The 27048-nt window shown below is 64.9% G+C and overlaps 2 protein-coding genes across 4 annotated transcripts in view; both read left to right on the plus strand.

Annotated features, from left to right (window-relative positions):
- Positions 1-27048, plus strand: part of CABIN1 (calcineurin binding protein 1) — a 57800-nt gene that overhangs the window by 21478 nt on the left and 9274 nt on the right. For 2 of the 3 annotated variants that reach the window (XM_084867410.1, XM_084867409.1), the window contains exons 22-29: positions 38-183; positions 714-975; positions 1248-1508; positions 3285-3436; positions 4523-4701; positions 9540-9722; positions 11061-11392; positions 15391-15504. In XM_084867410.1, the coding sequence (XP_084723536.1) occupies positions 38-183; positions 714-975; positions 1248-1508; positions 3285-3436; positions 4523-4701; positions 9540-9722; positions 11061-11392; positions 15391-15504 (1629 nt within the window). The remainder of the gene's footprint in view (positions 1-37; positions 184-713; positions 976-1247; positions 1509-3284; positions 3437-4522; positions 4702-9539; positions 9723-11060; positions 11393-15390; positions 15505-27048) is intronic. The other variant, XM_084867411.1, reaches the window with a different exon arrangement.
- LOC311613486 (uncharacterized protein) lies at positions 17129-25128 on the plus strand. The gene is made up of 2 exons (XM_084867457.1): positions 17129-21523; positions 21803-25128. The coding sequence occupies exons 1-2, from the start codon at positions 20572-20574 to the stop codon at positions 22030-22032; spliced, it is 1182 nt and encodes a 393-aa protein (XP_084723583.1). The 5' UTR covers positions 17129-20571; the 3' UTR covers positions 22033-25128.

Below are 27048 nucleotides of genomic sequence, written 5' to 3' on the forward strand. Positions count from 1 at the left end.
CTCCGCCTCCTTTGACCCTTGCCCTCTCCCCTGGCAGGTCCCATGCCTCCCAGAAGGGGCTGACCCCTCCCCTGCAGTGGTGAATGAGCTCTACTACCTGCTGGCCGACTACCACTTTAAAAACAAAGAGCAGTCCAAGGCGATCCGATTCTACATGCACGACATCTGCATCTGCCCTGACAGGTGAGTGCCCGGCGGCTGGGGCCAGGGACCTGGGGGCTGGCCAGGCTGGGTGGGCGGCCGCGGTGCCTGCAGCTCAGGAGGCTCTCCCTGCCCAGGGGGAGGAGTGAGAGATGGCTTAGACACCACAGTTACTGGGAAAGGCTCTCCATAAAAAGATAAGCAAGGGACAAAGCCTCTTGGGAAGTCACTGGGTCAGAGGAAGGCTGAGGTGCCCACCGCATCTGCCTGCAGGGAGCTCGCCCGTCCCGTGCGCTTCGTACTCCCGGCTGTGTGGCTCAGTGGTTGAGTGTTGACCATTGACCTATGAACTAGGAGGTCACGGTTCAATCTCTGCTCAGGGCTCAGGGCACATGCCTGGGTTACAGGCTTGATCCCCAGTGTGGGGCGTGCAGGAGGCAGCCGATCCATGATTCTCTCATTGATGTGTCTTATCTCTCTCTCCCTTCCTCTGAAATTGATAAAAATATATTAAAAGACAAACAACAACAAAGACAGCCGAGTGTTGACTGGTGCCTCTGTCACAACCACAGGTTTGACTCCTGGGCAGGCATGGCCCTGGCCCGGGCCAGTCGCATTCAGGACAAGCTGAACTCCAACGAGCTGAAGAGCGACTGGCCCATCTGGAAGCACGCCACGCCTGTCCTCAGCAGCTTCCGCCGCGCCCTGGAGATCGACAGCTCCAACCTGTCCCTGTGGATCGAGTACGGCACCATGTCCTACGCCCTGCACGCCTTCGCCTCGCGCCAGCTGAAGCAGTGGCGGGGCGACCTGCCCTCCGAGCTCGTGCAGCAGGTGAGGGGCCCGGAGGCGCTGCTCCAGACGCACCGGCTCCCAGGCAGTGAGCAGGGGTGGGGCTGGGATCTGCCCTCTTATAAGCACCCCAAGCCCGGGAAGCATGGGAGCGAGGGTGGGCAGTCCCGTTGCACCCGAGGGCTGGACATCCTCTGGAGCCTTGGTGAGAGGATTACCCAGCCAAGAAGGCAGCGGCGTCCTACGGGCCAGGCCTGAGCTGTCGTGCCGGTTCTGTGCGCTAAGGCCAGTCTGGCCTCGGGGTCTCGTTGCAGATGGAGGGCCGGCGGGACAGCATGCTGGAGACCGCCAGGCACTGCTTCCTGTCGGCGGCACGCTGCGAGGGGGACGGGGATGAGGAGGAGTGGCTCATCCACTACATGCTGGGCAAGGTGGCCGAGAAGCAGCAGCAGCCACCCACCGTCTACCTGCTGCACTACCGGCAGGCCGGCCACTACCTGCACGAGGAGGCCGCCCGCTACCCCAAGAAGATCCACTACCACAACCCGCCGGAGCTGGCCATGGAGGCCCTGGAGGTGACGCTGTGCCAGCCCGGGGCGGGGAAGCAGGGCCAGGGCGGGCCGGTCTGTCCCCGGGCACGGGGCCTGCGGTCCCAGTGACGCCCTGCTGCCCGGCGGAGCCCTGTGTTTGCACCTTCTTGCAGTTAAACGGAAGCAGCCTTTCCGCTTGCTCTCGGGGTGTGCCATCCTTGCCGGGAGCGGGAGCTATTTGTTCTCGTCTCCTCGTTAGCACACGCGGGTTCCGAGGGCCTGGCCAATGGCGCTAGTGCAGGCGCCACCCCTGCGGCTGGCAGGCGTCAGGGAGCGGGCACCTGTGCTCCAGGTGCAGAGGAGACAGCCTGCCTAGGCAGGATGGAGCCAGGGGAGTGGCCGGTTCTCTTAACCTCAGGTTTGGGGTCTCCCACTGCCCCCCAAGAGCAGAGAGCTGTGTTTGCTGCTCGGTGTTGCTGTGTTTCCTGGGCCATTTCACACGATGCTCACGCAGTCCTGCGCGGTGGATGGGTGGCCGTGACCAGCACATTCTGTAGGGAGGAGGCTAGGACACGGGTGTGGATCCACATTACTTGGCCTGACCCAGGACTCCCCACTTTCCAAGGCCCAGAGCCTGGGTCCCCCCTTCCATCTCCCCTCGCCCTCCTCACCTCCCCACAGTGTGTACAGGCCCAGCTTCTGGGAATTTGGGGCAGAGCCACTTGCTTATGCCTTTTCGTGTCTTTTCCGGTTACAAAGTAACATAGACCTTGCCATGGCCGGTGCAGCTTAGTTGGGCGGGCACAGAAGGTGGCAGGTTTGATTCCCAGTCAGGGCACATGCCCAGTTTTCAGGTTCAATCCTGATTGGTTCTCGTTCTCTGCGCGCCCCCCCCCCCCCTTCATACCAATGAAAAACATCCCCCTGGGTGAGGATTTTAAAAGATAAAATTAACACATATTCTTGGTTCAAGAACATATATAAGAATCAAACAGTTGAGAAGTGTTCAAAACGAAGAGTTGAAGTCCCCCGTGATTCAGTCCCCCCACCCAGCATACCTGTGTCCAGTGTGGGCATGCCTGCCTCTCTGGATGCTCTTCTTATTGACATGGAGACATCATACTCAGCACCGTGCCTCTCTCACCGGACCCCATGCAGTGGGAGGCGTGTGGCTCCCTTCCCTGTCCTGTCCCTCAGTCTGGCTGGGCATCCACGTATTTGCCTGGCCCTTTCTTCCTGGGTTTGGCCTCTCTCCCACTTAGTCTATGACGGGTCAGTCAGGGCGTAGCTGTGGACACGGGCCAGGGAGCACACACTGTGGACACGTGTCAGGGAACACACTGAGCTCAGTTGTCCCTGGCACGGTGAGAGGTTCGGGCGCCGCTGCCTGTGTGGTGGGAGATCACATACACCTACAGCTGGCCCTGCACACACTCAGGTCCCCAGCCGCCAGCTGACCCAGGAGCAATGCGGGTTCGAGCTGCACGGGTCAACTGAGGAAGATCCACGTATGCGTCTCTCTGCCCAATCAGCACGGATGGTTCAAGGGTCAGCTTATTTCCAAGGGTCATTTAACATTTGCTCCAAAAGGTTGTACCGATCTATGAACTTCCATGTTTTTCATCAGCTTAGCTGGTATCTTCTCTTAAAATTTGATAATCTTGTGAGCAAGCAAAACATCTCATTTAAAAAATTTGCCTTTTTACAATGCTCCATGCTGAGTGGCTTCGAGCCGCTGGGTCCCACTTCCTGTGTGGCTGACTGGCCTGGGGAGCGACCTGAGCCCCTGGGGGGCTGCTCACGTCTGAGTGTACCCCCTAGGTGTACTTCCGGCTCCACGCCTCCATCCTGAAGCTCCTGGGGAGGCCCGAGCTGGGGGTTGGCGCCGAGGTCCTGGTCAACTTCATGAAGGAGGCTGCCGAAGGGCCCTTCGCCAGGGGCGAGGAGAAGAACACGCCCAAAGCGTCAGAAAAGTGAGTGGCACCTCCTCCAGTTGCTTGTCCTGTGCCGGGAGGGTTCCTTCCTGGCCGGGGCGCGCCGAGCAGGGCTGCTGCGGAGGCCAGGGTTCTTGGAGCTCGGGCAGGGCTCAGCTGAGTCCGCAGGGGCCGGCGCCAGGCCCTGGCCTCGAGGACAGGCTAACGGAGGGATGGACGCACACGTGGCAGGTCACATGGGGGGACGCAGGATGCCCCAAAGTTAGACATATTTTTTAGTCACAAAGGGCTCCCAATTTAGTGACGTTATCTTTTGTTTCTCTTTTTCAAGAAGTTTAAAAGTAATACAAATGACACATGAATATATTCTAGTTATAGAACACTCGGACAGTTTATAAGCATATAGACAAACCCCTCTCGTCCCCAGAGTTAATCACTCTTCACTATTCAGCTTCTCAAGTCGTTTTCTGTGCATGTGCACACTCTCACATACAAGTACAATCTTGTATGTACTTGTATGTGAAAGTGCTTCTCTGATGAAAACGAATGCTGGGGGTGTTTTTCTAGAGTCTTCTTTTCCCTGACAGTGGGCCTGGGACCCATCCACAGATAGTGCCCGCCTCCTCATTCTTTCTGTGAAATCACATGACAGCTTCCTAGCAGCTGCCGGTGGCCGGTGGCTGTCCTGGTCGAGGCAGGGATGCCCTTGTTTCTGCGGCCATGGCGACGGGACAGGTGCCTGTAGCTCTGCTCAGCGGGGTTGCAGCGACGTCCCTGGCACTCGTGTTCCTCTCGCTGCCCTGGTCGGGGGTTAGTCCTGGCTTCAGCATCGCACAGAAGGACCTGACTTGGTGTGGAGGGTGCTGGGGTGGGCCTTGTCCAGTCCTCCAGTCTCCGGGGCCTGAGGCCTGAGCCGCCAGCAGAGCCCAGCCATGTTGGGGGATTGGACCTGAGCGGGGCCACTCATTTGGGGCCTGGAAGACCAGCCAGAGGTGTGGGGTGTACTGGGGAGCTGGGCCTCGGGAAGGGTGGCTTGGGGACTCGACAGCAGGGAGGGGCATTGTCCAGCCTTGCTCATGTCCTGAGTGCCATGTGGAGCTCTGACCTGCTCCCTCTGCCCCGCAGGGAGAAGGCCTGCCTGGTGGACGAGGACTCCCGCTCTTCAGCTGGGACACTGCCGGGCCCCGGAGCCTCCCTCCCCTCCTCCTCTGGCCCAGGTCTGACATCCCCACCTTACACAGCCACTCCGATTGACCACGATTACGTCAAATGTAAAAAACCCCATCAGCAGGCGACGCCGGACGGTACAGTCCCTGTTCTCCCTACTGCCAGCCCAGGCGGCACGCCAGTCGGGGGCGGGAGCTTTGGGCGATGAGTCGCTTTGTCTCGGTGAGGGGGGTGCTGGGTCTGGGGTGACACGGGCAATGTTGTGGCTGTTCATTAACTTCATGGACTCACGGTGATTCTGTGCTTCGAGACGTGCCCAGGGTCGCCACCTGCCAGCTCGCCCACTGGGAGCCGGGAGGGGTGAGGCGGGCTAACGCTCCATGCCTGCCTCTCGGAGCTTGCATTCTCCCCCCTGCAAATTGGGGGCCTGGAAGGCAGTTGGGGGGCTTGCTGTCAGTCTGCGGGCTGCCTAGCGTGGCTCCCGTGCAGTCGGCTGCACTATTATGGCATGCTCTTCTGGCGACCATGGGCAGGCTGACTGTCGGCACCCCTGGGAATCTAGACAGGTTGGGGGGTGTCAGCTGGGACCACACAAGGCCATCCATGTGGGGTGGGGCAGGTGGCGACTGTCCAACCACATTCCTTACTAACATCTGGAGGCTCGCATGCGCCCTCGCAGCTCGACTTCATGCTCTCACGTGTCAAGGATAGGCTGGGGACGGGGTATTGGCCGGAGTGAGCCAAACTGGCAGACGCAGAGGGCCTTTAGAGCAGAGCCCGTGGAGGGGGTGACAGTGCTGATGGCACCGTCTCCCGGGGGCTGTGGGATGGGCCTCGCTCTGCCTTCCCCAGGGCATCGAGGAACGGGTGGAGAGTAGGCTTAGAGAAGAGCTGGCGGAGGGGGACCAGGGGACAGGTGACCTGAGAGGCAGGGAAGCCTGCAAGTGTCCCTCCGGGGCTCAGGTGGGCCCAAGTGAGTGTGGAGAGAGGCTGCGGACCCCAGTGTGCTGGTGGCTGTCACCTCCCTCTCGTCTCTGTTCCTCCAGGCTGCCCTCTGAGACATTCCCAAGCGCGGTCCTTGTCCCTCCCGTCTCGGGTTCGTTCTCCCGGCGCTTCAGCACCTGTGGGTCTTAGGAGGGAGGGCTGCTCTCACCTGGGCACAGCCAAATGCAGGGAGCAGGATTGTGCTGGGCTCCGTCCACAGAGCTGGGGGTGCCTCCCTGGTGTGGGCACCCGGGGAGAGCGGAGGACGAGGCAGGACTGCCTCAGGCTGGGGCTGTGGTGCCCCCGGCACTGCCACAGCATCCCATGTCTGCGCACACGTGCCGGAGCTGTGGTGAGTGCCTGGCTGCCAGTGAGAGGGTATTGGTTGTGGGTGTTTGCAGAGGGAGCTGTGCACAGGTGTTGCCAATAGTTGTGAAAAGGTGGTTCCTGTCAGTGAGATGGAGCCACTGAGACGCCATGGCCACTGTGCTCAGCCCAGCCCGTGTGCCAGGAAGCCCTGCGCGGGCTCTTAGGAGGGGAGGCCGGGAGGAGCAGTGATGCAGGCCCGTGGCTGGTGCAGCTGCAAGTCCCAGAGGCCGGGCTGGTCTCTTGGTGGGGCGGGAGGCTCCTGAGAGGGCCATGCTTAGCCAGGACCCGGGTGTTTCCTATGAGGGTGGGCAGCAGGGACCAGGCAGGGTCAGAGGAGTGGGGGCGGTAGGGGCTGCTGTCCATGGTTTCGGGGTGCCCATTTACAGCATGAACAGAGGCTGCCCTGACCCAGTTACAGGGCTGCCTAGCGTGGCTCCTGTGTGGTCAGCTGCACTGGACGGCATGTCCTGCGGTCATGCTGTGGGCTAGGTGGGCCTTCCGGGAGAGCCAGAGCCTGTGCCACCCCCATGCGACATTCATCCTCACCTGCCATGTGTCACCGTCTGTGTCGTGTCCTGTGTGCCCACGCCCGCTGCTCGCCCACCTCCTCCGTCAGCATTGCCCGTGCTGCCCCTAACCCGCCCACACTCTGTCTCCAGGCTTTGTCTGTGCCTGCACGGTCACGGCTCGCTTCAGGGGACAGTGCAGACCGCATGCTCCGCCCTCAGTCCGGCTCCCTGCTCCCCGTGCCCCGCCCGCACACCTGCTGGCCTGTGCTCTGTTCGATGTGCTTGGCTTCTGCCCCGGCCATCTCCCTGCTCTGGGCGGATTCAGGGCAGTTGTGGCCCCCACCTGCCCGCCCGCCCTCCTGCCTGGCGCCCGCAGGTGTCTCAGTCCTGTGTTCTCATTGCTTCGCTCTTTCCTGCTTTAAAGAAACAGCAAAGGCAGCAGACTCCAAGATCCCAGCTCCCTCTGTAAGGACCGTTCTCAGTACAGATGGTGCGCAGTCGCCCAGGTGCTAGAGGAGAAGCTCAGAGGGCAGTCAGCGTCGGAGGGCAGGCTGCCTGGTCCCTGCTCCCAGTCCAGGAGGCAGGAGGCTGTGTCCATGGGCAGACCCTCAAAGTTGAGGGGACTCCGAGTGCAGCTCAGTTCGTCTTGTGTGTCCCCCTCCCAGTGGGGACTGGCGTGGGGCAGGGAGAGAAGCTGTCAGAGGGCGGAGCCAGTGACCTCATTTGTTCTCCTTCATTCTTCCCCAGTGGCGAGAGTGTCCGCCTGTGCACCGAAGGGTCGCAGGTTTGATTCCCGGTCAAGGGAATGTACCTGGGTTGCAGGTTTGAGCCCTACTCCAGTCGGGGCACAGATGGGAGGCAACGAATCGATGTCTCTCTCTCAAATCGATATGTGTGTTTCTGCCCCCCACCCCTTCCACTTTCTCTAAAAAATAAATAAATAAATAAATAAAATCAATGAAAAAATATTCTTAGGTGAGGATTACCCCAAATAAAAGCCCTGTTCCGGCCACAGCCGGCCACGGAGATGATCGGGTGTGGGTTCTCCCCTCTGCTCCCAGGTCCCGTGCTCACTTAGTCGTGCTCTTCGGCGGTGGCCGTTGCTGTGGGTGGAATGGTCCCGGGGACCAGGCCCGGAAGCCCAGGGCGCCCGTTGGTGCCCGCCCCTCGGTGTGGCTGCTGCCTTTGCCGCGCTCGGTGCTGGGAGGCTCACTCAGCAGCAGCGCGAGGCCGTTAGCCGTTGGGAGTCAATGCCCGCTTGCTTCCCCAGTCCCTGATTCCGTAATGATCGCACCGGATCCCTCCGGATTAGCCGCTCTTCAGGCCCAGGGCCCAGCCGCTGTGCGTGCCTGCGCTCGCTGGGCAGCGCGCCAGCGCTCATGCTCAGCCGGGCTGCTGCCTGGCTGCTCGCCCGTGGCCTGCTGCTCGGCGTGCAGTGACTCCACCTGGCGCCGTGCTGTTGCGGGGCCGCCCTGCCCGATGCCCAGCCGACTCCTTAGCTTTACGGCCATCACTCCTGTCACGTGCCCGGCACCCAGGCCCTGTGGGATCCCGTGTGTGTCAGGGGCAGAGGCAGAGGCAGGGAGGAGTGACAAACGTGTTAAACAGTGTCAGGTGGAGCCTGCAGCAGCCGAGGGGCAGGTCTGGGGTTGGAGGCAGGTGTGGACCTGCTGGTGCTGAGCTCTGCAGGGACCTACACGGCCTCTGGGGCCAAGGTCTCTGCCCCTGGCCCTCCCTCCCACACAGAATGGGCGGCACTGCCTCTGGGAGCTGACCTCCCACTGGGGACTGGTGGGACTCCGGGGCTGCAGGCCTTCCTGCAATCCCGTCATGCTTACGGAGCTTGGGGTCTGGCCTTACTGAGTGTGAGGCCAGTAAGTGCAGAGGGGTCCCAGCTGGCCTTCTGTTAGTATTCACTGCCATCAGGCCCTGTTCTCTGCACTTCATGTGGATGAACCTGTTAGTCCTCAGACAGCCCTAGGAAGGGGGCACTGGTCCCCAGTTTCTCACATGAGGGACTGGACGAGGGGAGGGGCATCGTGCAGGCTCTCCGTCCGCCACAGAGCAGCTGGCCTCCGGAGTCCGGCTTTGACCTGTTGAGCCGGCTTTGCATTTTGTTGCCAGTCTTGCCCCCAGCTTCCCGTTCCTCTGATGTGATTTCATGCTTAACGTGGGAGCTGGTTTGTGGGATGTTTTAGGTTCCATTCCCGCCTTCTCCTGCCCATGTCCCTGCCCCTCTGTCTGCAGTCGATGCTTGTCCTGTCATCACCCTCAGTAGCGGGAGGAGGGCAGGTGGGGCTTGGTCCAGCCGCAGACTTAGGCAGGCTGTGCCCTGCGTCGGGGGTGTGTGTGTGTGTGTGTGTGTGTGTTAGTGACTCGTTCCTCCCCCAGGCCGGCTCTCCTCTTCTTCCGCTGCAGGGTCCCCTGTCCCGAGGCACAGGTGTGCCCCCCACTGGCCCCTGGCTTTCTCCTTAGGGAGAGAGGCCAGCCAGGCTGCAGGCCTCCAGGCAGTGGCCACTCCTCCCCACCGGCCTGTGCCCAGCACGCTTGCCAGGAGCACCTGTGCGGCCTGAGGAGCGAAGCCAGCAAGAAGGCGCCGCCTCCCTGCCCCTGCGGCTCCCGGCACCTGTGCTCTTGCGCTAGCTGGTGCTTGGCCTTGAGCGCTGGCTAACCGTGTGTGCTGAGTTCTCATACTCAGTTGTTGGTGCCCATGATGTGGAGGCGGTGGCCGCCTCACAGGTCCTGCTCTGCGTCCCCCCGCCCCCTCCCCGCTCAGCAGCATCACCCTGGAAGCCGGGAATCAGTGAGGGGAGTGTTTATCCCACAGAAGCGATAATATCAATAGCTGCAAACGAGGGCTTTTCCCGCCCCCAAGAGCCGCTGTTAAACATTGGCCAGATGCCTTGCTGGGGGCACCCCCAGGAGGGACCATGGAGAGGGGCCTTTGGTGAGGGCTCGGCTATAGGGCATCGGCTCGGCAGGAGCCGCGGCTGTGCTCAGGCCGGTCCAGCCCGCAGGGCAGGCACAGCCTCTGGCAGGGCGGCTCCCCTGGGGCGGCCCCTCCTGTGAGCTGCGGTAGTTTCATGCTGCCGCCTCCCTCCCTCTCTCCCCAGAGCGCAGCCAGGACAGCACGGCCGTGGCCCTCTCGGACTCCAGCTCCACACAGGAGTTCTTCAACGAGCCCCCCAGCTTGCCGGAGGGCGCCCGGAAACCCTGTGCTGAAAAGCGGCCACCTGTTCCCAGTTCCCAAGCAGGGCCAGCCGGCAGAGACCTTCCGGGGGCCCCGGAGGAAAGAGGTGTGGAGCCCTCCCTCGGGGATCGGGGCTGCTGGGGTGTCCTCAGCCAAGGATACCTTTGCATTGATTTTCAGAGAGAGAGAGTGGGATGAAGGAGGAGAGACAGAGGGAAGCATCTGCCATGTCCCCGGCATGAGCACCCTATTTTTCTTCTCGCTAAATGTTTCTTTAAAATGTCTTTGGGTTGTAAATGTCACAAATGTGGGGGTTTTTAGTCTAAATCACATCAGGTCTTTAAGAAAAGAAAGTCTCCCTTTATTTGTGGGGAGAAGGGCTGACCTTAGCCGGGGGTATGCCCAGCTCCTTTGGGGTCCCCAAGTCCCTTTTGGGGACTTGTGCGCAGAGCGCCATAGCCAGCTTGCTGGGAGAGGAATGCAGGCCAGGCACCCGGTGCTGCTTCTGGAGGCCGGGACTGGTCAGCCAGCCGGGGGCTGAGAAAGCTTTCCCGCTCTGGCCCGGCCAAACAGGAGCTTGTCAAACAACAACCACCGCCACCAGGCCCCGTGTGGGGTCTGTGCCAGGCACGGCTTTACCTCCTGCCCACGCTGATGACGCCGGGACTCAGCCTGGGTGGGAATTGGCCCAGGGTTGGTCTGCACCTGTAACTTCTACCCGGTGCTGCCTCTCCGGCGGGTGATGGGCAGGGGAGGTTGATGATAACCTGGGCACCCGGGTCCAGGCCTGGCCCCAAGAGTCCCTGCACAGGCCTGGCTGGGAGCATCCAGCTTCCGGAGCTGCATGGGGGTGCGGCAGGGGCCTGAGCTGTTAGCACTGCGAAGGCCTCAGTGCACAGGACAGGCAGGGTGGGTACAGCCTGCTTCTCCCGCCTCCTCCAGGCGGTCTGTGCCGGGCCTGGGGGCGGGGGGCCGACTCTCCCTTGATACTTGCTCCCACCGCCTTCTATCCCTTCCGCCCACCAGACAGCCTTCTGCAGCCCTGCCGCCCGGCGCCTGCTCCGAGCTGCCTCCCTCCCCCGGGAGCAGGATGGGAGCCCCGGTGCTGAGCTCGTGCTCACACACAGCCGCCGCCGCCGCCGCCCTGGATCGGGGTGCGGGGTCTGTGGGCTGCGGCGCTGCGTGGGGAGCAGGTGCAGCCTTTGGGTGCCTCTCCCGCTGTTGCGTTCTGCAGCGGTGGCAGACACTCCGCCCTGTGGGCTGCTTCCATGCGCACCTGCACAGAGCCCAGCCCCATCTTTCTCAGGGCCCCTCTGTGTGCCAACTGGGTGCCCTGTCTCAGGAGCGGAGCCGAGCTGCCCCCTCCCCGAGGGCCCCCTCCGCGGGGATGGACCCCTCGGGGCAGAGCCTGACGCTGAGGACCTGTCTTTTCCCTTGTCACTAGGGAGACCCGAGGAGTCCTTGGAGAGCACAGAAGGCTTCCGAGCCACGGAGCAGGGCGGCCAGAAGCCTGCCGCAGACCCCCCGGCCGCTGCCTGCGTCCCTGCCAAGGCCTCCGCGGCGGCTCCCACCCTGTGGGACGGCAGGAAGAGAGGGGACGCCCCCGGGGAGCCCGCAGCCTTCCCGCAGGGGCTGCCGGCCGGGGCCGAGGAGCAGCGCCAGTTCCTCACGGAGGAGTGCATCGCGGCCTTCCGCCTGTGCCTCAGCCGCTTCCCGCAGCACTACAAGAGCCTGTACCGGCTGGCCTTCCTCTACACGCACAGCAAGACCCACCGCGTGAGTGTGGCTCGCAGCGGGCGAGCAGGCGAAGGCAGAGAGCTGCTGACGGGCCTGGAGGCCTGGCTGGGGCATGGGAGAAGCAAGTGCGGGGCGGCCGCTCCAGGAGCCGGTGGGGAGGCCGGGACCGGCCACAGGTGAGGGTGCTTGTGGGTGGAGGAGAAGGCCCCGAGGCTTATCTCTGACTCTGAGGATCTGGGTCACGCCTCACACTCCGCTGCCAGGTCCCTCGTCGCCCCCAGCAGGCCTGGTGCAGCTTCCAGGGGCGGAGGCCTCCCTCCTCTCGGCCCGGCCTTGCTGCCCTGGGCCAGTGTCTTCCAGCTGCGGCAGGGCCTTTCAGCGCGGCCGGCCCTGGGGCTCAGCTGCCCCAGATCTGCGCAGCCTCTGCTGCCGGGCCGGCTCTCTGGGAAGCCGTGATGCAGCACTTCTCCCAGCTGCCAGGCTCAGCCCCTAGAGCTCCCGCCGGCCTCCAGCCTGGCACTCCGTTTGTGGAGGGGCTGTGGGGTGTGCATTCTCTCACTCTCCCTTCCCCGGAGGCCCTGTGGAGACGGTGCCGTCACGGTCTCTGCCCCCTGTTCGAGGGGCAGATTACAAACGTGCACCTGAGCCCTATCTGGTGCGGCTCAGTCAGCCTGTGACTGGAAGGTCCTGGGTTCAATTCTGATCAAGGGCATGGACCTCGGGGCCTGAGGCCCACGGCCATGCTTCTGTGGGATGAAGCCTTTGGCTGTGATTCCCTGCGGGGCGGGAGCAGCGCTGGCACAGCTAGTGCCAAGCTGTCACCCGGAGAGGACCCAGGTGCTCATTTTCCAGGAGATTGAGGGAGCGAGATGAAGAAGAGGTAGGTCAGCCTCCCCGGTCACAGGCCTGTCCTTCCCTGGACCCCGTGTTTAGGGTGTGCCTTCCTGCAGCCGCCCTTTCTGTACACAGAGGGCCCCACCGCGAGGGCAGCCTGCCCGGCCCCGTGCGGAAGCCTGGGCTGCTGCTGCAGGTCCCCGCCAGCTCTGTGGTTTGCAAAGTGAAAACTCAGTATTTTCTCAGCTTGGGAATCTCAGCTATGCATTCAGTCTGGTGGCCACATGGTTTGAAGGTTCGGTTGTGCCTCTGGGGCCAGAAGAGATGGGCCAGGGGTCCCCATCGGTGCTGCCTTCCTGGCCGCTGTGCACGGGGACAGTGCTTCCAGCGCGGGCCTGGGCTGAGCGCTCTGCCGGTTCAGCCTTGACAAATCCGTGGCAGCTTGGACGGAAGAGTGAAGTGACCACCAGCTCCCTGTCCCGCCACCAGAACGCGGCAGAACCACTGTGTCCTGTGTCCCCTCCAGCGTGGTTCTGTGCGTTTCTCTGCTCGCTCACTCGCTCCGCAGCTGGCTGGCAGCGGCGGTGTGTGCGAGCCGTGGGAGGTGCTGGGACGCAGAGGGAATCCCTCCCATTGGCCGGGGGTGCTGGCCCATGGGGAGCTGGGCGCAAGCAGGGCCTCCGCGTGGCTGCTGGGGGCGGGGACGGGGGCGGGGTAGACAGACTGGGTCACTCGGGAAAGGCAGACTCGTGCTCCCGGCTCCCAGCACAGGGCTCTCCAGCTGTCTCTCCTCCTATAGCTTTGCTTGCACCCCCCGCCCCCCAAGGCCCCCCTGGGCCTCCTCTGCACGCTGTCCTCTCGGCCTGTGGACCTGACATTCCTGCAAGCTCCAGCTCTGTTCCCTTCCTTCCGACCTTTCCCGGAAGATCCGCCCCATCTCTCTGTGGACCTCGTCCGGGCCTGGCCGTGAGGAGCCATCAGGAGGGAAGTCAGACCAAGCCTGTCCTCCTGGGCTGACAGGCAGCAGGAGCAGCCAGCGGAGCTGGGCCAGTCTGGGAGAGGCCGTTTAAGATGGCCGGGGCGGGGAGGGAGGGAATCTTGGTGCCAGTCCAGAGACTCAGAGGCGGGGGTGGGGTGGGGTGGGGCAGAGGCAGGTGTGGCTAGGGGGCTGACCGAGAGACCGGAAGGAACTGGGGGGGGTCGTCTGCAGTGCAGAAGGGGTGCCCCTGCCTCTGGTGAGGAACCCCTCCCCGGCCGGCCCTTCTCGGCGCATTTCGCACGCTCTGCCTCTGTCAGAGGAGGGTCCCGGAGGTCGGTGCCACGCTCTGGCTGGCGTGTTCCTCCCATCCCAGAGGTGGTGGTGAGCCAGAGGCGCTGGGTAGGGGGTCAGGGCTGCCGTGGGCAGTCCCCTGGTGGCCGGCTCTGGGCCAGGCACACGGATTGGTACAACGATTCGCCCACCCTGTGGGGCAGGGGAAGCGCCCACGTCTCAGTCCCTCTGCCTGGACCAGAGGCAGCCTGGCTCCCCCTTCCTGGCTCCCCCTTCCTGGCTTCCCCTTCCTGGCTCCCCCTTCCTGGCTCGCTCAGGAGCCTGTCTGAGCCTCCGTTCCCAACCCCCATCGTGGAAAGGACAGCTCCATGGACGACGGGCTAGAGCTCTGCTCAGCCCACGTGGCCCGGAGCCTCGCCTCCCCGCGCCGGGCCCTGTGCTCTGGGCAGCATGCGGGTTAGCCGCCCGCCTCACCCCCGGCCTGGTCTCTGCCAGCTCCCCTCTGGGCCTCAGACGCAAAGGCTGACTGGACACTCTGTGCCTTCGCTATCGACCGGCTCTCCCCCGGCGGCCTCAGGCCGGGCGCACGCTCCCTGCGGGGTGCCAGCCCGTCTGCGGGAGGCTAATTGCCGCCCTGCCTGGGTTGGAGGCCAGTGCTGCTTGCGCTCTCCCCAGGGGCCTGGCTCTCAGGTCTGAGAGCCCTGGGCCCCGCCCGCTGCCTCCCCAGCTCCTTACTGCACTGCGTGCCCCCCAGCAGGAAGGCTCTGCCGGCTTTATTGTTTGGGATTCTTAGGAACGTGATGGCCGTGGCACAGGTGCTCCTTCAAACCTTGCTCCCCCATAGAGCCCCCAAAGACTGCTGCTCCTTCAAGGGGTTACCCGGATACTTTCCTCAAGTCCCCAACGCGCCCCAGAAGAGGTGTGGGGTCATAGCTCTGGGGTAGTCAGGCCTGTGCAGTGCCTGCCAGCCTGCGCCTGGGCCTCCTGTGCGGGCGGGGAGCACCCAGAGCCCCCAGCAGCCTCGGGCTGGTGGCTCCCCAGCACGCCAGGGAGCCGGGTTTGCGCTTCTGTCTGAAGTCGTGACCAAAGGAACTATTTCCCAAGTTCCGCCTGGCCCGCAGGGACCAGGCCGGAGCAGCTCGCAGGCTGAGAAGGGGAGGGGCTCACAGTAGGTGGGACACGGGGTGGGGGGGTGAGGACTGGCCCAGTGCAGAGGTACCTGCTGGGGGTGGAGGGGAGGACTGGCTGGCTGGGGAAGGAGCCGGGTGAGGGCTGTGGAAAAACCGTCTGGCATTGTGCAGTCCTGGGCTCAGGCTCCACTCTGCCCCGCAGGTCCCTCAGCCAGCTCTTTCCTGAGTGGGTGAGATGGACATGCAGGCGCTCGGAGCCAGCCCTGGCTCCGACCAGTGGAGGGAGGTGGCCGACCCGGCGGGTGTGGGAAGGGCTGCTCTCCGGTTCGGTGAGAAGGCCAGACCACCAAGTTCGCCCTGCTGCACTCTGCCCCCTGGCACCACTGAGGCCAGCACTCTCTTCTCACCCAGACGGGCACCATTGCCCAGAAAGCACGGGCCTGGGCACTTGGACAGAGCCCCTCCCCGGAAGCTCACAGGCCCTGGCCCCTTTGGGCTAGTGGGGGTCTCCCCGCAGAAAGTGGGCGCTGGGCCCTTGCAGCAGCGTTACAGGTCGGCCAGGGTGCGGGCCCTCCTTGGGCAGTCTGAGGCCACCTCTCCTGTCAGCTGCGCTGGGCAGGACCTCGGTCCCGGAACCTGCTCCCAGCCAGGTGCCCAGTCCGGCAGCCCGGCTGAGCTCCTGGAGCCGCCGGTCGATGTCGGCGGAGCTGCTGCTCCGGCTGCGTTGCCAGTGCAGCCTCCCTCCCCGTGGGTGCCCTGAGCTGCCCACACACTCACTTCCAACCTACTTCTTGTTTCCCCAGAACCTCCAGTGGGCCCGCGACGTGTTGCTAGGCAGCAGTATCCCGTGGCAACAGCTGCAGCACATGCCGGCACAGGGGCTCTTCTGTGAGAGGAACAAGACCAATTTCTTCAACGTGAGTACTTTGCCTGAGGGTTTCCACGGCTGCTCGCTGCCACTGCTTTCCACAGGGCGTGCGCACGGACCCCGGGGGGCGCTCCCGGGGCCACGGGTCTGGGGCACCCTCAGGGCAGGCACGGTGGTGCAGTAGAGTGCGCCAGGCTCAGGCGTGGGGCCGTGCTTGCTGAGGGACTCCTGGCACGTCGCTGCCCGCTGCAGGCACCGGTCTGCTTGTCATGGAGAGGCATGCGCGAGCTCGGGGTGTGCTCCAGAGCGGGCAGCGAGTGGGGAGGGCTCCCCGCCCACGGCCCTGCTTCCTCCCGGGCAGCCCTGGGCCCTGCGCCAGCCCCAGGGCTCTGACGGAGGGACCTGAGGCTGCTGCTGCTTACAAACAAGTGGCGAGTGGCTGGGCTTCCAGGGCCTTCCAGCCCTCACACCCTCTGCAGAGGGAACCCACCACTGGGCAGGACGGGCCCCGCACCAAGGCCTGTGTCTCCCATCCCCGAGGCCCTGGGACCTGCGTCCCTTCCTCGTTCTCTCTGTCCTGCAGACAGATGGCACTGCATTCTGCTCCGCCGAGTCCCCCCGCCCCCCTCAGCACAGCCAGCTCCCTCTGGGATGGCTCTGGCAAGTCCAGGGCCCGCTGAGCGGTGGTTCTCCTGTGCCCTCCCGGGCTCCTTGTTGCACGTAGAGAGGTGAAGAGCGGGTGACGTGGACAGGAGCCGGGAGGCAAGTGGCCGAGGCTGGTGCTGGAAGCGATGGACAGTGAGGGCCCCCCTGAGAGCGGCGGTGGGTGTCGGGGTCGATGGCCTTCCTCTCCCAGGCTGTGAGCCTCTTGCGGCCAGGTGGGGGCGCTGGAGCCGGGAGCCCCGCGCCTGCCAGCCCTCTAAGCAACCCCTGTCCTGGGCCACCCACACGGCCCGCTTGGTGTTGCTCCCTCCTCTGGGCCCAGGCGAGGGCCCCTCCTGCCGTTTCCAGTGACACAGTCCGACACATGCCGAGCAGGCGCCTGCTCTGCTCTTCCGGCGCCGTGTCCTCTCAGAGGGATTGCGTGAGTGGCGAGCTGTTCTCTGTTTTCTGATGTGTGTGTAATCAGCCGCATTTGTCATGCAGCTTTAAAAATTGCGTGTATGTATGGGGGGGAGGGGGTGTTTTTGAGCAGCTTGCTTTTTCCTCTGACACGAAGTCTTGGATTTTCCCTGTGAGAAGTAGAGGCTGGCCCACTCTCTGCGTCGCTACCCTGCAATGCGTTGTGCGTGGGGTGAGCACTTATGTGGGCCTGCCTTTGTGCACACACAGGCCGCAGTGGCCGCCCTCCGCCGGCGCCACGTGGGGTCCCAGCGTTCCTCCCGGAGCCTGGCCGGCCTGCCTGGCGCGGAGGAGGTGCTGTGAGCGCTGGTGGATGGCTCCCTTCACGCCTCTCCCTTAGCAGGTGGCCCCACGCATGCTCTGGCCCAACCAGCATGGCCTACGGAGGGCCCAGGCTGGGGGACTGGGAGGCTCAGCAGAGCCCGCATGCATGGCCCCTCGTGCAGGACGCTCTGGGCATCGGGGCGGGGGAGCAGGGGATGGAGAAGCCTCGACGAGTCTGGGGGCTGGAGGCAGGGCTCCCACTGGGAGGGTGGGTGCTGTCAGCAAGGACAGGCGAAGAGGAGGAGACCAACTGGGGCCCTCAGAGCTCCCGAGACTGGACAGACTAAGCCCCTGGGGCGTGCGGGAAGATGCTGGAGGCACCCATAGGGAGGGAACTGCCCCGCCCCCTTCTCCTCGCTGTCTCCTCGCAGGTCGGTGCTCTGGCGGTGCTCTGCTCCAGCAGCCCAGCACCTTGCCGAAGGCCCCTGCTCCACCCCCCCCATCTCCCAACCTCCCCCTTGGGTCATCTGGTTTTTGCCAAAACAGAGCCAGAGTAGCCGGGTGTTGTTGGTTGAGGTCCTGTGCCCCCCCTGCCCAGGGAGTCCTGGCCTGAGCCCAGGGGCCTGTCCTTGCACAGGTCTCAGCATGGGGATGGGCGGATGGGGACAGAGAAGACATGGAGGCTGTGCTTGGCCTGGGGCATGAGGCCCTCTGAGACAGTGCCATCCCTGTGGGGAGGCACGGGGCATCTCTTCCTGGGCAGAGGGTCCAGGGAAACAGGCGCCATGTGTCCGTGGAGGCTGAGGCTGGCTCAGCTCTGAGTGCCCAGAGCTCCAGGCTTCCCTCCGCCTCTGGCAGGAGGGCTGTGGAGTGGGGCTGCTCTGGCCAGAGGGAATGTCTCTTCCTCTTGTAGTTGATGCAGAAACGTTCCCATAGCAACCAAGCTAGAGAGGGTGCTTCCTCCTTCCCCAAACGTCTGCGTAGTTTAGCAAGTAGGTTTGTCTTGTTTCCACCCAGTCCCCAGCCACTGTGAGGCAGCACAGGGGGCCGAGGCCCGGCCTGCACTGCTTCCTGTTTCCGAGGCTGCGCGGCTGGCAGCGTGGGGCCTGAGTGTGTGTGTGTGTGGGGGGGTGCTGCCGGCTGCGCAGGGCCATCCTGCCTCGTAGCCTCCACAGCCTGCAGCACGGGGAGCAGCCTGAGCAGAGCAAGGCACACCCAGCAGGTGTGGTCCCCCGCTGGCTGTCCCCTCTCCTCAGCATCTGTCGGGACCAGGGAACAGGGGTCGGAAGGGCACGGGGGGCAGCAGAGCCACACCTCTCCTGAGGCTGGTCCCACCACATCCCTGCTCTCCACTTCATGCTGTGGCTGCCTATTCCTAACTAAACCTTTTTTAAAGGTTTTTTATTTTTATTATTATTATTATTATTATTTTTTTTTTTTATTGACTTCAGAGAGGAAGGGAGAGCGAGAGAGAAACATCAGTGATGAGAGAATCATCAATCAGCTGCCTCCTGCACGCCTCCCACTGGGGATCGAGCCTGCAACCCGGGAATCTAATCCTGACCTCCTGGTTCGTAGTTTGACGCTCAGCCCCTGAGCCATGCCGACTGGGCTGACAGGAGCGGTTTAAGATCTCTAGGCCTGAATGAGCCCCAACACCTCCTGGCGCTCAGACTCCATAGCCCGAGGGTGGGCAGAGTGTGAAAAAGGCAGAGGAAGTGACACGGGGGAGGTACCCTCGTGACAGAGCAGGGAGGGGCTTCTGAGCAAGGGAGCATGTGAGCCATCAGGGGCATGGCTGTGCCATGTGCATGCGGGGGCAGCTGGCAGAACCCCCACACCTGCCCACATCACGCCATGACACACATGTACGGGCGGGCCTGGGGGGCAGGGCCTGGGAGTGCTGCCCACCTGCCCTCCTCGGGCTGCCCTACACCCAACAGTTCATTGCATCTTTGAGACCCTCAGGGTGTCGGTGTTGCCATTATCCCTGCCTCACAGACGAGGAAACTGAGGCTTGGGCATGCCCAGTCAGCTCTGGGGCCGGGACCTAGATCCACAGCAGTGTCAGCTTCTAAGGCGGGAGCCAGCCTTCACGCCAACACGGGCAATGGGAACGGCAGAGTGGACAGGCCCCAGAGACGGCCACTGAAGGGCCAGGGCCTGCGGGCTGGTGGGCAGGGCTGTAAGGACGGGGAACAGGGGGCGGGGAGCCTGGCCTGGTAGGTGCTCAGCTCTGCTCTGGGGCACCAGGTCCACTGTCCCAGGTGTCTGCCTGTGTGGGCCCGAGTCTGCGTGCACCCGGGGGTCCCTGAAGGGCCGCTGCGTCCTCGGGTCCCCCGTGGCCTCTCCTGTGCACTGTCTCCCATTCCAGCGGACGTTGCCTGGGGCTCGTTGTGGCTGTTCCTCTTCCCCAGGGTGCCCGGGCACCCATGTCCTCTGTGCCGGGACCGCCCTGCGGGCAGTGACTGGCAGGGGCCCGTCCCCCTCTCGGTAGGATTTGAACTTTGCAGCAGTAGGGGCAAGGAAACCCAGTGCCATCACAGTGGGAACAGGACAGAGAAGGAGTTTCCAGTGAAGAGCCGGGGGCTCCGGCCCCAGCAGGAGTGGCGCAGGCGCTATTTTTAGCCTCGCTGAGATGATCTACGGGCCAGTTGCAGAGGCAGAGTAAATAAAGGGATCAGGGCGAGTTCTCCAGGGAAAAAGGCCCAGCCTGTGCGTCGGAAGAGGCTCGCCAGTTTGTGTGGCTTCTGACCCTCCCCGAGCGCTCCTCCTCCCATCCGGGCTCTGCTGGTGCCCTCCTTCCCAGCTCCCAGCGGAGGCCTGGGTCCAGCCTGCAGCGGACCAGGCCTTCCCTCCCCTCCTGGCTCCTCCCCTCCCTTTCCCTCCTCTCTCCCGGGGGCTGGCAGGAGCATAGGCAGGACAAGGCTCCCGGATGCCCAGGCCCCTGCCCTGACAGAGTCACCGCACGGAACCCTGCCCAAGCCAAGCTACCTCATTCACAGCTAGAACTTAATAAAGACACAACTGTGAGCGGCCTTTCGGCGGTCATCTGGGCATGTGTCCTCTGGCCCAGAGACGGACCGTGTCCAGATGTGGGTTCCCGGTGTGGCCGCGAGGATGCTCCGGCCGAGGGAAGGATGTGTTGAACCCTCAGCGTGCACCATGCAGCCCTGCCAGGGGGTGTGGGAACCCCGCAGCCTGCACACTGCGGCTTACCCTGGGTCACGCAGCCCTACCCAGCAGAGCCAGGCCGGGGCCCGCTCCACGCCGGAGTTTGGGGCCGGCCGGGCCTGGCAGTGTTTGTGTACACGGCTCCGGCTCCGCTGCCTCACATTCCTGAGGAGAGGGGCCTTCCCAGGGGCCTGCTCTCCCACTGCCCGTTACTTTCCAGAAGTCCCCTCTGTGCCTTCCTGAGGCCGCACCTACCTGCTCAGCGTGACCGTGACCGAGCACTGAGCTGGGTCCTCCTGGGCTCCCCCAGGCCCGTCCGGGGGGCAGCACCCCGGTCCTGAGGGGGCAGGAGAGGCTTCCTCTGGGAGGGGGAGGGGGAAGAGGCATGGCCTCTGAGGCCCTGGGCAGCGGAATAAGCCAGCAGCCACTTAGACCAAGGACCTGAGGGGGGCCAGGAGCCGGGGAGAGGAAGGGGGAGGGCAGTGGCTGTTGAGGTGCAAGACCCGGGGCGGGGGTCAGGCACCGTGGGTGCCCTCACTGAGGCAGGCGCTGAAAAATGTGCCCTTTGGAAAGGAGAAGATTGGCAATGCCAGCCTCTGCTCTGTCCACTCGGCCCCATGCGGCTCTCACCCCAGATCCAAGTCCTCCTGTGCCCGCCCAGCGAGTCCTGGCCACTGAGCCAGGGCCGGAAGCACCACTATCCCCTACACTCCCATTGTGCCTCCGAAAACGCTGCCTGGACATCAGCACTGTAGCTTTCCCCATTGGGTGGATTCCGGGTGCGGGAGGTGGCAGGCGTGGGCATGGAAGGGCACCGTGTGCTGCGTCCCCTCTGTCACCACCCCCCGGGCTGTGCCCTTGGAGTTCACTCCGGTCTCGCCTCCCTGGCCGAGGCCTGGGGTCCCTCGTGGCAGGTCGTTGGTGGCCCCAGAGGTCCCAGAGCGGCAGCGTTGGCCGCCTGAGGCTCTCTGTGCCCTGGGCGGATGGGCTCCCGAGGCCAGAAGTGAGCCTCCCCCCCCCCCCCACGCTGGGACCTGACAGGACAGCCCCTCCAGCAGGGACTGGAGTGCTGGGCCCCCTCGGCTCCGGCTGTACCCCTTCCCCCGCCCCCCAGCTCCTGGGAGCGCGTGTGCCCCAGAGTACGTGGGGTCTCTGCTCTGCCACAAACACACCCCGAGCTCGGCGGCCAGGCCTTCCTTCTGGAGTGGCTTCAGGCTGGGAGCCTGCCCGCCCCTCGTTTTTTCCACTTTTCCTACTTGGAAAGTTTGACCGAGCGGCTTCTGGAAGAGCAGCATGGGGCTGGAAACCCAAACCCGAGCGCTGGGCTCAGGAACTCCTGCCCGGTTTCCATAGCGATGGGTGTGGGCTCCCTCCTCCACGTGGGTCTCCCACGCTCTGCTTCTCTGCTGGTGTCCTGTCCCCGTGCTCACCTCGCCCGCCTGTGGGCAGCATCTGCCAGGCTGCTCCTCACCTCACTGTGGGGCTGCCCAGCCGCCTCCCGCGGGGAGGTAGAGCCACAGGAGACTGCTGTCCAGGGAGGGAGGACCTCAGGGGACTGCTGCCCGGGGAGGGAGGACCACAGGAGACTGCTGCCCGGGGAGGGAGGACCACAGGAGACTGCTGCCCGGGGAAGGAGGACCACAGGGGACCGCTGCCCAGGGAGGGAGGACCACAGGAGACTGCTGCCCGGGGAGGGAGGACCACAGGGGACCGCTGCCCAGGGAGGGAGGACCACAGGAGACTGCTGCCCAGGGAGGGAGGACCGCAGAAGATGGCTGCTCAGGGAGGGAGGACCGCAGGAGACTGCTGCCGGGGCCATGGTCTCCGGGACGGGACGGGCAGGAAGACCCTCCGGAAGGAGGGGAGCGGCCAGCTCTGGGCTGCACAGAAGGCCTGTGGACGAGGGCCCGGCGTGAGCGGCTTTCAGGGCTCAGTGGAGGAGGCGGCGAGATGGGCCCAGGTCCGCAGAGAGGCCCTCGGAAGGGAGTGCAGGGATTTCGTTAAGAACAAATTTTGAAATGCTGCCTTCCACACTAACGTTAGAAAGTTAGGACGTGTCAGAACAGGCACTTCCCCAAGCACCCCGCCCATCCCTGGTGGGGGCACAGGGTCTGTCCAGCGGCAGGAACCTCTGGAGGGAACCTCGGCTTTGCTCCTAGAGAGGGACTCCCAGCCCTCCTTGGAGGCGGGAGCAGGTGTGGCTCAGGCGCGCTGTGGTTCCGGCCAGGCTCTTTGGGAATGGCCCTGCCTCCGATGACACGGGACGTGGGGACTTCCAGGCATTCCTTTCCCTCCCGTAAGCACCGGCGGGACGCGGCACACCAGGGACTCACGTGCTGGCCCCGTGCAGCTGAGCGTGGCCTGGGTGTGGCTGTCTCCTGAGGGACAGGGACCCAGCTGTTTCCCTGGGCAGGTCCTTTGCCTGATCCACCCGTGTCCTCACTCAGGGGTCAGACAGGCCAGAGCGGCTGGACGCTGCAGCTCAGCGTGTCAGGGGTCAGACAGAGCCAGGCGGCCAGGCTGAGGACGCAGTGGTGCCGCTGGGCCCGCGTGCCTGTGCGGAGGGCGTGCTCCCTGGCTAGCACCAGGAAGAGACGACGCGCTGGTGTGGCACTCCAGCCCGGCAGCTTCCAGCAGGCACTCGGCAGAGAAGCTGCCCCACAGCAGGGAGGCAGGGAGAAGTGGCAAAGGCACGTGGCTCCAAATTAGCTGGCATCTCAGAGCGCCAAGGCTGAGAATTCAGACCAACTCCCAGAAGCGTTCTGACCATCTGCTATGGTCATCAGCACAGGCCCAACCCCGGGAGATGGGTTCCGCCAGGTGGAGACCAAGGTACCAGTGGCAGAAAGGAGCCAGGAGCGACCTGGGCTCTTGCTGTGATCTGGCCAGTGGGCAAGAGCAGTGCCTCAGGGACAGGCTGGGACAGAGGGCCAGGGACACCCAAAGCCCAGGGTTGACCCAGAGTGGCCAGCTCACAGGTGAGGCCAGCCCCGCCTGCTCACAGGCTCCTGCTGGCCCAGGGTGTGGTCAGCGTGGCCTGGCCTCCTGGGTCCCCAGGGCTTGCGGGGACCTCTAACCCCTTGGGCCCTCAGGGTGGCCGAGGTGTCAGTCTCTCCTGGGAGCACCTGCATGTCCAGGGGTTCCTGCACAGGCTGCTGACAAGTCCCAGGAGGCTTGGGGCCACCAAGCCTGCACTCGCAGGCACTCTACATGTGTCCCCCACCGCCACCCTGGGGCTCCCAGTGTGCGCAGGTGCTACCCTTGGGGTCAGGGAGCGTGACCTCCCTCTCCTGGGCCTGCCAGCTAGAGATGTAGATGCCCATCTCCTGGCACAAACAGGCTCAGGGTACAGGCATCCTGTGGTGCCAGGAGCAGGGCTGAGGAGGCCGGCGACTGGCAGGAACAGACCTCCCACTGAGGTGCCCCCAGAGGCTCTGCTCAGCAGGCGCCTGGCACAGCACCCGAGCTCCCTCCATCACCGGCGGCTCCCTCCCGCTGTGACAGCCAAGGCCCAGGACCCTCGCCGTTGCTCTGAGAGTGCTGCCCAGGCCCCGGGTGAGAGGGCACATGCTGGGCTGCCAGGGACCAGACCCGGAGGCCTGGTGCAGGGCTGATCCTAGAACCACACTCAACAGGCCGTTTCCTCCGGGCCCAGGTGTGAGGCACGTTCTCACCGCCGACTGCCTTCCAGGAAGTAGATACGGTATGAAATGAGGTCATGAGCTGTGAACGCAATGTTACGTGTCTGCTTCAGCCTGGGTCAGCCCGAGGAATGCCAGCTATGGCGCTGTCCAGGCCAGACTGGACTCTGCTGTGGGACTGAACCAGTGCCCGACTCTGAACCCGTCCCCACATGTGGGTGAGGAGGGGCTGCTGGGACTGAGTGACGTGCGGGTTTAAACTCCTTGCCTGAAGCCCAGCCCCTGGGGAGCTCATGAGACCCATGCTTTCCTCCGCAGCCTGGGGCTGGCTGGTCCTCATGCTTGGCGCCTACAGCTGGGTGACCTCTTGGCTCCCAGGCCTGGTCCTCCCAGTACCTGGCAGAGTAGCAGTCCTCCCGGGTGCTGAATGCAACCTCTGGGTCCCAGGGGGAGGGCAGAGGACAGTGCCACACGGGGTCCTGGCTAGAGGGGTAGGTTGGACCTGGGCTGCTATGGACCAGGGGCACCTGGTGAGGGGGCTGGAGCCAGCCTGGGTGGAGGCCAGGTGGAGACAAGCCATCTGGGGAGATGTCGCCTAGACAAGTGCCACCAGGATGGGGGCCAGGCCGACCGGAAGTCTGGGAGTGGGAGGGAGGAGGGAGAGAGGAGCTTGGGGTGCTGAAAGAGAAACTGGTTTGGGGGCAACCTTTCTCCCTCCAGCCCTGCCCCGGCCTCTGCTGGCCCTCCCTCAGCTGGGCTGGGCTGGAGGAACCACCAGCAGCTGGTGGGCAGCCCCCGGAAGGAAGGCGCTGTCCACACAGGAGCGCTGGGTGCCCGTGCTCCTGGGCGAAGCGCTTCCCTTCGGAGCCCACTCCTCGTGTGGCACGGGCACAGACCCCCTTCCTGGCAGCAGGGCAAACGTGCCCAAGAGCAGGCCTTCCAACGCGGCAGAAGGCTGCCCCGCTGGGAGGGAGGGTGCTGCCCTATTGGATACTGAGGCCGAGGGGTTTCTGCCCAGCCCTGCCCTCGCACCCTTGGGCCCAGTGCCTTCTCGCTGGGTCTCAGGGAGGCCCCTCCAGCTGTAAGCCCCTCTGTCCTGCCCCGGAGGGATCAGCAAGGACAGCGCCTTGTGGTCGCATGCCCTTCCACACCCAGGGCTCTGCCTCCAAGGCCTCGGGGCACACCTCCAGAGGTGCCGTTCACACAGCTAACTTGGGGGGGGGGGGGCGCCAAGCCCCGGCAGCGATGGCTGCCCACCTGGCCGCCTCTACACGCTGCCCAGCAGCCCACCCGCTGCTGCGCTTCGGAGCCCAGGGATTGGCCAACAAAAGTCTGTTGTGCTGCTGGGCCCGCTTCCAGCCGAGCCCGCGCCCGCGCCCCGTCCGGCTCTGCCCGGGGCCCCGCCCCGCCCGGCCCGCCGCGAGCGTCTCCGCGGCCATGGCCCGGCGCCTGCAGCAGCTCCGGCACAGATGCCGCGGCGGAGCTGGCGGGTAGGAACTTGCCCGGGGGCGGGGGCCGGGGCCGCCACTGCCTCCCCTCCGCCCTCCGGGCGCTCGCTCTCCGGGCTCCCCGGGTCCGCGGGGCGGCCGCCCCAGCCCGCCTGGCGCAGCAGGAAGCCCGCGGGCCGTGGCTTCCCGGGCGCCGCGGCGGAGGAAGTCGGCGGTGGGGGGCCGCGGCGCCCGTGGCCCGGGCCGGCGCCCCGCTCGGCGTCAGGTGGGCGGAAGGGCGGGCCGTGCGGGGCGGGCGGCGGGCGCCGGGGCCGCACACGCCCGCGTCGCCGGGAGCAGCGCGCCCAGCCTGCCAGCCCGGGGCCGCGGGGCGTGCGCGACGCTGCGCGCGAAAGCGAAAGCTGCTGGCGGGCCGCGGGCCCCGGCAACTTCGCGGCGGCCGGGCTCCCGGGATGGTGAGCGACCCCTGCAGCGGCGCCTCCGCCGCGAGGAGCTGCGCGGGGCGGGGAGGCTGCCAGCCTTTGCGGTGCCCAGCCTCGGCCCGGGCGGCCAGTCCCTGCCCGAGTCAGTGGGGGGAGTGGGTCCAGGGCCGCGGGCCGGGCCCAGGGTGGGGCCGCGGAGGAGTTGCATGCCGTCTCCCCGACGCACCGAGTAGTTTCCGCGGTTCGGGGAGGGGAGGGGAGGGGAGGGGAGGGGGCCTCAGCTCGGGGACCGGCCTGCGCCTCTCCCGCGGCAGAAGGGGCTGGAACGGCGGCCGACTGCAGGCCAGTTGCGCTCCCGGCCGCCTGCGCGGGGTTACCTGTGGATGGCGGGGAATCCCTCGCCTTGGTGGGGTGGGCAATGGCGCCCCTAGCGGCCTCTGTTCGCCCTGCGGGGTTTGCAGGGAAACTGCAGGGCTTCCTTCCCCCAGGGGTGCTCAGCGCGCCGGCCCCTGGTCGCCCCAACCTCACGCCTGGAGCAGATGGGGCTCAGAGCTGTAGGGGGGCAGGGCTGTTAGCTCCTCGGACATCTGGAAGGTGTGGGCCGCCCCGGGTCCCCAGCAGGAGGCGCTGCCGGCCTGCTCTCTGGGGGCGCAGGGTGGGCGGGAAGCGCCCGGGCTGGGTGCTGCTGGGGGCCGGGCGCAGGAGGCTGGGTGTGATCCGTGCTGGAGGGGCTGGGCAGCCGCCTGTGGGTACTGGTGGCCCGGCGCTCATGGGCACCAGGGGGACTGCTGTTTGGGGGTGCCTGTGCGTTTGTGGGTGACAGGTGTCTCCAAGCCTGGAGGACGATGGTATCCCCCTGCTGCTGCGCGTAACCTGCGGGCCTGCAGAGATCCCACCCTCCTCTGCTCGTCCTAGAAGCAACTCTCAGCTTCTCCGGGGCAGAGGGGCTCCCTCGCCCTCAGGGCCAGCTGCCCCCGCAGCAGCTGGTCCTCAGCAGCCGCCTGCTGCTCCGGCCTGGCATGCCAGCAGGCGCCCGCCCGGCTGTGGGAGGCTGAGTCACCGCCCGCCGTGCCAGGTGGGGGGCTGGAGGGATCCCCGCGGGCTCTCCCGGTGCTCGCAGCCGGTGTTCTCCGGACCCGGCTGTGGACGCCGAGGGGCTGGGAAATCAGGCTCGTCTGTCACAGGGCACCTAAGACAGGGCCCAGCCGGCACTGCGGCCGCCCACCACCCTCGTGGCCCCCTCGGCTCCGTCCTGCGGAGAGAGGGTGAGAAGCCACGTGGAGAAGGCTGCTCAGCTGACTTTTATTTTTTTAATCAATTTCAGAGAGGAAGGTAGAAAAAAAATCAATGATGAATCATTGATTGGCTGCCTCCTGCACGCCCCCTACTGGGGATCGAGCCTGCAGCTCAGGCAGGTGCCCTGATGGGAATGGAACTGTGTTCTGGTTCATAGTTGACAGATGCTCAACCACAGACAGCCCCGCGGGCGGGCCAGCGGTACCCTTCACCATGACCCTGGAGG

This window comes from Pipistrellus hanaki (genome assembly GCF_964339955.1).
Source record: "Pipistrellus hanaki genome assembly, chromosome: 19".
NCBI classification, from domain to species: Eukaryota; Metazoa; Chordata; class Mammalia; order Chiroptera; family Vespertilionidae; genus Pipistrellus; species Pipistrellus hanaki.

Bases quoted from the DNA above. Each gene is read 5' to 3' on its own strand.
- LOC311613486 (XM_084867457.1), top strand. From the start codon at position 20,572: ATGTGCCCTTTGGAAAGGAGAAGATTGGCAATGCCAGCCTCTGCTCTG. The intron at 21,524-21,802 runs GTAGAGCCACAG...CTGCTCAGGGAG, and splicing joins CAGCCGCCTCCCGCGGGGAG to GGAGGACCGCAGGAGACTGC.